Here is an 8,536-nt window from a genome sequence, read left to right as displayed (position 1 = left end):
ACATAAGAAAACAATAAACTATTTCTTGAGAAAATTTCCTTATTCCAGGTGATAATGTTTCAAAGCAAAAAGTGTAAAACCCAAGGGAAAACGCGTTTGGGTTTTGACAGAAAACGTGAATTATTACATAAGAGAAGGAAAAAGTCTAGGCTACTTATGCGACTGCGAAAAGTTGACAAGGTATATAAGCTGACTGCATTTGATTTTTAGCGCTTTTTCCCTGCTAAGTTGAGCCCACCATGTTTGTCTTATTCACTAATTCAGATGTTGATATTCCTCTATAAATACTCAGATCTACCCAACCTCCATTCATTCTCATTTCTCATTATCTCCTCTTCTTCAATTCAATCTCTCTCCTACAAATCTACAATTAAACAACACCAATCATGGCCTTGATGCTGCGATCTTCTCCTTCTTTCATCAATCTAAACGACACCAAGAGCCTCAAGCCCGTCGACGACTCCCCGAGCTCAGTTTCTTTCGCTCATCATCTCAAGCCGTCGTGCCGTCTCCGAGCAAGGAATTCGAGCCATGATGGGCAGCACTCGCGCGAGAAGGCTTCAGTCTGTGATGGAAGAAAGGACGAGAAGTGGGAGAGGCTCCATGCATTGGTAGGAGGTCATAGCAAGAAGAGTAACAGAGTTGCTGTGTTTGTTATGTTACCCCTTGACGCAGTATCTCCAGGAGGCAGCCTGAACCGGCCACGAGCGCTGAATGCCAGCTTGATGGCCTTGAAGAGCGCTGGGGTGGAAGGAGTGATGGTGGATGCTTGGTGGGGATTGGTGGAGAAAGATGGGCCTCTGAGTTACAACTGGAGACCTTATGCTGAGCTTGTGCAGATGGTTCAGAAGCATGGCTTGAAGCTTCAAGTTGTCATGTCCTTTCATCAGTGTGGAGGGAATGTTGGGGACTCTTGCAGGTATCCAAGGGTCAAATGAAATGTTTGCCATGTATAGATAGTTAGATATAGATGTAGACAGTACTTTTGGGTTTTAGTTCTGCTTTCTGATTTGTCTGCCATGAACATGATCCTGTGTTTGGGTTGACAGGAAATAAGAGAGAAACAGAGAAATTCCTTGAGAACTTCCCCCTCAAATTTCTGGTTCAGTTTCATTTAGTTCGTGGGTTCTATTCCATAAGATTAATGGAAACCATCTAAAATAGTTTCTCTCCCTGTTTCTTCTTTTCATTGAATTTTCAGCATACCTCTACCTCCATGGGTGATTGAAGAAATCAGCAAGAATCCCGATATTGTCTACACAGACCGGTCCGGCCGAAGAAACCCAGAGTACATCTCATTGGGCTGTGATTCCTTGCCGGTGCTCCGGGGAAGAACACCCATCCAGGTCTACTCCGACTATATGAGGAGTTTCCGGGAAACGTTCAGAGATTATCTCGGAGGAGTTATTGTGGTGAGCATCTGTTAACTATATTACTATGCTATATAGATGAGAAGAGCACAATGCCCGGTCTAAAGTAAACATTACTCAGTCGATATCAGAATAAGTTCTCAAAATTTGAACAGATAATGAATTCAGACATTCCTTTGTATAAACTCAATACTAGGCAGATTTTTAAGCAGAATTTTATTTTTTATAAAAAAAAAATACTGAAAATGGTATATAAGCAATTTTATGTGACACTCATGGATACCTAAACTCTCACAATTGCGTTTCGTGAAAGAAAATTCATAGCTAATCGTGTTCGATTCAAAAACTGTTATACACGAGATACAACTCTGTAGAATATGGTCAACATGCATATCATAGTTATACAAACCGGACTGAAATTGTTAGTTTGAACCAGTAAATCTGGGAATCGGTCCTCGTTTTGGTCTTTTGGTTTGGTTTAGCTTGTTGTTATTATTATTATTAATTGATAACAGTGATGGTGGTTAAGAGGAAATTGATGCCGTTGTCAACACGCCACATCACCTGTAAAGAGAGCCACGAAAATATGATGATGACGTGGTTTCATTCAGTAGTCAAATTCATATGATTTGGGCCAGATGGGCCAAATCCAAGAAGTGGGCCATCCACTTTATGGGCTATCTTCACTCCCAAATATGTGGAAAAGACGTTCACTTTTTGGCTTTTGCAACTTGCTTATAATTATATAATTTGCAGGATATCCAAGTCGGAATGGGCCCTTGTGGAGAACTCAGATATCCATCCTATCCACAAACCAATGGCACCTGGAGATACCCTGGAATTGGAGAGTTCCAGTGTTATGACAAGGTAAATAAATTCAAAAAATAGGGTGTAAATTATTTTCTTATAAATAGAAGCCCAGGGCCCACTAATTGAATTTTTTCTATTGGGCCACGTGCATTCGGGCCCAAAAGAGCCAACATCCACAAAGTCAATCAGTGGGCCTCCAATGCAATGTTGGGGCAATTCCCATGTTTAGTTTTCCCTATTAATTATATCTCTGTAATTTGTGAATTACAGTACATGAGAGCATCCTTGGAAGCATCGGCTGAGGCAATTGGGAAGAAAGAATGGGGCAGAAGCGGGCCCCATGATGCCGGACACTACAACCAGTTCCCGGAGGAAACCGGATTCTTCCGAAGGGGTGGAACATGGAACTCCGAGTACGGCCAGTTTTTTTTAGAGTGGTACTCGGGGATGCTGTTTGAACACGGTGATCGAGTTCTAGCAGCGGCAGAAGGGATATTCAAGGGCACCGGAGCTAAGTTATCCAGCAAGGTTGCCGGAATTCACTGGCATTATAGAACTAGGTCTCACGCAGCTGAATTAACCGCCGGGTACTATAACACCCGGCACCGAGATGGCTACCTTCCAATTGCACGAATGATGGCCAAGCGAGGTGTTGTATTGAACTTCACGTGCATGGAAATGAAGGACTGGGAACAGCCAGACTATGCAAATTGCTCGCCTGAAGGATTAGTCCGACAAGTCAAGATGGCATCCAAGACAGCGGGGACAGAGCTCGCCGGTGAGAATGCGTTGGAGAGGTACGACGAGGAAGCATTTGCACAAGTGTTAGCGACGAGTAGGTCAGATGCAGGCAACGGGTTGTCTGCGTTCACACATCTGAGGATGAATAAGAGATTGTTTGAAGAGGGAAATTGGCGAAATCTAGTGGCATTTGTGAAGAACATGTCGGAAGGTGGTCGGAATGACAAACACTCAGAGTATGATTCTGGTCATACAAAGCTTTATGTGGGTTTTATTAATAAAAGGAACACAGAGTTCTCAGACGGTACACAAATTGGGCTGTTACGCACTTGCGCCAACCTGAAGAGAGAGATGAAGAAGAAAAGAACACATATACTGTAGTTAACATTGAACATACATAAAATCAACAGAAAAAAAAAAATGTATCTACTTCTCCAAACCATGAAAGGAGATAGTATTTGTATTTATTAGTGTAACTGAGTAGCTTTTAGCTGAAAGAGTAATTTGGTGCCATCAATTTCATTTATACAATCAAGCTCTGAAGTTTCTGTGGGTCTAGATGTGTAATAGTTGCTGATACACCAAATCAGAGATTTGGATTTGGAGTCTGATTGAATGTAAGGAAAAAAACTTATGTATTAATCTCTGAATTGGTGTACCAGCTTGTTTCCAGTAGATCCGATCTCTATTGCTTGACATGAGGTAAAATCTCAGACTAACAGTGTGAGGATGCAAGTTTTAATCAGGAGTCCACCCCATCCTAAGAACCCTAATAGCCAAGACCAACAACATTGAGTAATTATTAACCTAGAATAGCAGTCAAGCCCACGTTTTAATGATACCCCTAAAAAAGGTTTCTTCTTTGAGTTCTATATCAATTCACTCAGCCAGACCACATTGTCATTGCTTGAGTTTGCTACTTCTGTTATCCAGCCGTTCTTTCCAAAATACACAATGAATGACATTTTTCCTATAAATAGTCATTTTCTTTAATAAGCTCATGATGTTAATATTCAACAAATTATAGACTATTTTAACAATATACTTTTCAATAGAATGATGGATCAATCTTGCTTCTTCATCTTGCCCAGTCAGGTTCCCAGAAATGCACCAGATTCTGATTCCCATCTCCATGTCGTCCATGCAGCCAAGTGTTTAAAGGTAGGGTAGATTTAGAATTCTGCTCACGCAAAGGAAATTTCCACCGTCAGAGTTCCAAGATAACATGAAACTTCCCCTGTGCTACCATACTAGTGATGGATGATTCAGGTATATCATCGATGTTCCCATCAAGTCTTGACATGAATAACCTTTAAGCCTCAAACCTATAGTCATTACAATCTGTAATACCAAAAGTCCACTCTTCACAATTCTCAATTGATGTAACCAGGAACCAGTGAAGAGATGCTCATGCCATCGTTTAGATGAAGTTCTCAAACAAATAATTACAGGAAATACTCATTATTATCGGTTCTTGTGCAGTTCTACCTATGTTTTAGATTAAAACGAGGGACAAAGAAAATATGAAATGGGTTAAAAGGCAGCAGATATGCAAAATATATAAGCATTTATTAATGGAGTCAAATTTCCTAGGAAAAAACATCTAATCATTATGAATCAGAATACAGAACCACATTCAAACCAATCTCATGAACAAGGGGTGCAAAACATCAACACAATAAAGGCTAAATCAGGTCAAGGAAACTGTAGCACTTCTTAACTTCGGTTATATTACATAAACAACATAACAAGCAATTCTCTTCTCAGTCAAGTAGAAGGTAAGCAGAGTCCACATCCACAACAGAGGTCCAACTTTGAGAATGTCTATGAACCAGAAATTTTCTTCGGTGGAGCCCCATTACCATTGTTCATGATGTACACTACCTTGTTAATTCTTTTCATCTACAGTCCCGACTCCGGATAAGGAGTGTTGCATCAGGTTGGTGTCTGGTATAAAACTACTACCAAACAGCTAAATAAAACAAATTTTGAATAATCATTTCAAGCTCTGGAGAGGGATGCAGAAACAGGATTTATATAGAGTTGGCATAAAGATTTATGAGTGGAAAAATGATCTCCACCATGTGAACAAAAGCATTGGGAGAGAATAATCAATAGAAATGTTATGATACCTGGATACAGCAAGGACACGTCTGGATTTGGTACCACATACAAAATTTACACCAAAAATTGAAGTACCAGACATGATACAGCACCTTTGTACAGGTATCCAGGACTCCAGGTATCGCAACAGAGATGGCAGAAGTGGTTTATTAGCATGCAAACAGAAGAGAGCATGATAAACCCAAAGTTCAAGTAGAAGGGAGCTACAAACTATTTCAAGCAGCAAAAGTCAATCATTATGAAGACCATTTCAAAGCAACATCATATTGTACAAGAGACACCTCATTGAAGGGATCATCATGCCAATCCACATTCCAAGCTAGTTGGAGAATAACTAAAGTTTGAACATTCCTTTGGAATCTAAAATGAACAGAGCAGTGTCAAAGAATAACCTCACTAACAAAATTGCAATTAAATCACAGGAGACTATATGAAGTGATGGCAAAAAAGAATCTATGTATTAAGTTCCAAATCCTTCTAAATGTCTGAATGAAGATTTACTAATGTAGCACCTAAAATTAGATATTAATAAACTCACATTAAGGTATTTAGTGCACTGATCAGTCCAGAGAATGATTGAGCAATGCACATGATATTTATTCTTGACATTGTTTTCTTTTCATTGCCTGACCTGATCCTTATTTGATGATAGCTACTCCTACACCTAAAATTAGATATTAATAAACTCACATTAAGGTATTTAGTGCACTGATCAGTCCAGAGAATGATTGAGCAATGCACATGATATTTATTCTTGACATTGTTTTCTTTTCATTGCCTGACCTGATCCTTATTTGATGATAGCTACTCCTAGGGATTAATCTTTGAAGAGATAATCACTCTTGCAATAATATCTAGCATGTCATTTATTCTTTGTATTTAATACATCCTTTAATTTATGAATTATGACTTCTTTTTGCATCAAAACAGCTATAATTGCAAATTGGATAAGAACTTTTCATATGAATCCTTTATGTCACAATTTTTTTTTGATAAATATCCTTTATGTCACAATTAATTTTATATGATAATCTAATCAGGCTTCAGGCATCCTTGGTTGCATAAAAAAACAAATGGAAATACTAAATCAATAGTGGCTTATATTTGCTGCATTGGATGTTAAATTTTGAAAAATCTAGTAAGATGCCTTCCATTATAGACATCAGCCTTACTCCTTTAAGCTCTGCTTCAGCATGGTCCGCTCTACAATTAAGTCATAAAGACTATTCTCGCCATCTTTTCCAAACTGCCACATGCTCAACACCTATAGAATTTCTTTCAGCTTGACTTTTTTCTTCAGTCTTCATCTTTTATTAGTTTTAAAATGGCATCACAATAAATGTACATAGAAGCACATGTATTCACGTTATTATCATGCTGTCATTGCAGAAGGATACGACTAATGTTCCTACTTCCTAGGAATGATGCTGTACCAAGTAAAATAAATGTAATTCCCAACAAAAAATAAAATCAATTATTAATAGGGACAAAATCACAGAACTAAAACCAATATAATCAGTCGGGTGGAACTGATCCATTGACAATCCTATCCAATGTGGCCATATTTTCTATCAAGTTGTTATTTCTTTGTCATCCAAATTACAAATAACATATAGTGATCCAATATCAACTATACAGAATGCCACATCATCCATCTGGCTATTCAGCCTCTAGGCACGTAAGACCAGCCACTTAAGTAAGCATGGTGAATAAGCTAGAAACTCGGTACCACAGAGATGTAGGAAATGTAGACGTAAATTTCTAGGATCACAATGTTAAGGCTAAACAAAGATAAAGCAAGCTCTGATAAAGAAAAGGGCTGGAATTTTGAGGTAAGGAAGCTTGGTAATGTTCACTAGTTTTGGGTTGGACCAGGAAGGCCTAAGTCTTGATAATTAGAATGATGAGCATGGTCAATTCTGGCAAATAGGCATATAAGGGCTCGAATTCAATTAGTAGAATTCCCAAGAAAAAAGTACAGACCAAAGCAAATGCAATTTCAATTGCAGTTAATATTTCTTAGTACAAGTTTCAGAAACCTTGTTTATAAAACTTGGCTTAGGACGGTAGCTCTAATTGTTCCTTATGTTACAACTCAAAAAATAAAATTTACTTGACTCTGACAATCCTCGACCTGGCTCAGATCATTTTGTAACAATGATTCAGAGTAGAAACTACATCAAGAAGGATCCTAAGCTGTAGTGCATTAACAAAGAGAATCCTCTATTCCTTGTGTGTCCATTGCCTATGGGTACTTCTGAACCTGCATACATAGAACTCAGTAAAATTTCTGAACCTGCATACATAGAACTCAGTAAAATTCAAGACTCTGGAAACGTGACCTAAAAATTATAATTAATTACAAAACTCGATAAAATAGATTTTATTGAATCTGGTTTCCATAGAGTTCCTTCGAGCTAAGAAAACCTTCATTTTTATGGGAAAACTAATTGAACCAATATGACTCGACCCATTTCAAATGCATTCCCGAAGATTACCTGCACCGTCAAGAGAAGCTGGTCATCAATCATGGGGTGAACTGGTATTCAGATTTCTGCGTCGGAGGTCTTCAATCAAGTCTCCAAGCTCTTTCCTGGCAGATTCCCTTCCGAACATGAACCCATACCTGCAAAATTCGAAAACAAGAGAACGAGGAACAAATCAACAAAAACCAAAAACCTTAACCCTAACCCTAAAACACAATATGAATCAGGGACGCTTACCAGAAGGAAACGGCAGAAAACACTCCGGCTGCAGCAACCGTTTGGAGTAGAGTGAACGTTTTCTCCATCAAACGAGACGTAAAAATTACCGAGAGTCTGAAATTTGAACCGTTAGTGGCAGCAACCAGCGAGCGAGCAACAGATCTTGACAAGGCAATGGAGTGGAGAAAGGCGGGTGGTTTAAACGTGCTGATGTCATGATCCCGTACACAGGTTAATATAATACAATGCTAAATGCTGATTGTTAGATAAGCACATAATGACGCGACATTTGACACCGCTGCTCGTATCTTAATCCTGCCGCATGCACTGAATCAGTATCAGACCTTAGCGTTTACATGGAAGATATTTGCATCAACTGCAGTGCAATTGCTGAACCCAAGCGAATTTGCACTCCGGTTCAGTTCTATGCACATAGTTACATACAATTGTGTACTGTAATTGACAGTAAAGCTAGATCCAATTTTGGTATTCAAAATGGTTTTGAGAGCAAAGTTTTGTATTAAAAGAATACAATCAAATTTTTGCACTCAAAGATGATAAATGTAGAAAAGCTAGATCCAATTTTGGTATTCATGCTTCTACCCTTAACAACCAAATCCTTTTGATAAAAAAAGAAAAAGGGTAAATTAAAGATCTATAAAAAGAAAAAGGGCAAAGCCTCAAGGCTGTGTTGGGAAACGATGCAAATAAGTGTGAATGAAAATATGTAGAGTGTAAAATGGTTCATATAAAATGCAAAATTGGGTTAGTTTTGCACTAACAAAT

General features: G+C 38.5%; 2 protein-coding genes across 3 annotated transcripts; one reads left to right on the top strand and one right to left on the bottom strand.

The window, feature by feature from the left end:
• CT-BMY (chloroplast beta-amylase) lies at positions 1 to 3,452 on the top strand. Its single transcript, XM_088962616.1, has 4 exons — positions 1 to 919; positions 1,202 to 1,412; positions 2,127 to 2,237; positions 2,451 to 3,452. The coding sequence occupies exons 1-4, from the start codon at positions 387 to 389 to the stop codon at positions 3,300 to 3,302; spliced, it is 1,707 nt and encodes a 568-aa protein (XP_088818742.1). The 5' UTR covers positions 1 to 386; the 3' UTR covers positions 3,303 to 3,452.
• Positions 3,453 to 3,751: 299 nt separating this feature from the next.
• LOC148880642 (Putative membrane lipoprotein) lies at positions 3,752 to 8,048 on the bottom strand. Of its 2 annotated transcripts, none has more exons than XM_088962618.1 (3): positions 7,769 to 8,048; positions 7,544 to 7,671; positions 3,752 to 4,101 (listed from the first exon to the last, which is right to left on the bottom strand). In XM_088962618.1, the coding sequence occupies exons 1-2, from the start codon at positions 7,834 to 7,836 to the stop codon at positions 7,569 to 7,571; spliced, it is 171 nt and encodes a 56-aa protein (XP_088818744.1). In that variant the 5' UTR covers positions 7,837 to 8,048; the 3' UTR covers positions 3,752 to 4,101; positions 7,544 to 7,568. The 2 variants fall into 2 exon arrangements, with proteins under 2 accessions (XP_088818744.1, XP_088818743.1); XM_088962617.1 differs by lacking the exon at positions 3,752 to 4,101 and adding an exon at positions 7,022 to 7,308 and having other exon boundaries at positions 7,769 to 8,020.
• Positions 8,049 to 8,536: the final 488 nt, after the last annotated feature.

Source organism: Nelumbo lutea, chromosome 1 (genome assembly GCF_056320005.1).
Source record: "Nelumbo lutea isolate HS-2025 chromosome 1, American lotus-T2T, whole genome shotgun sequence".
In the NCBI taxonomy this organism is placed as follows: Eukaryota; Viridiplantae; Streptophyta; class Magnoliopsida; order Proteales; family Nelumbonaceae; genus Nelumbo; species Nelumbo lutea.
The sequence above is the reverse complement of the archived record's forward strand: the minus strand, read 5'-3'. Positions and strand labels throughout refer to the sequence as shown.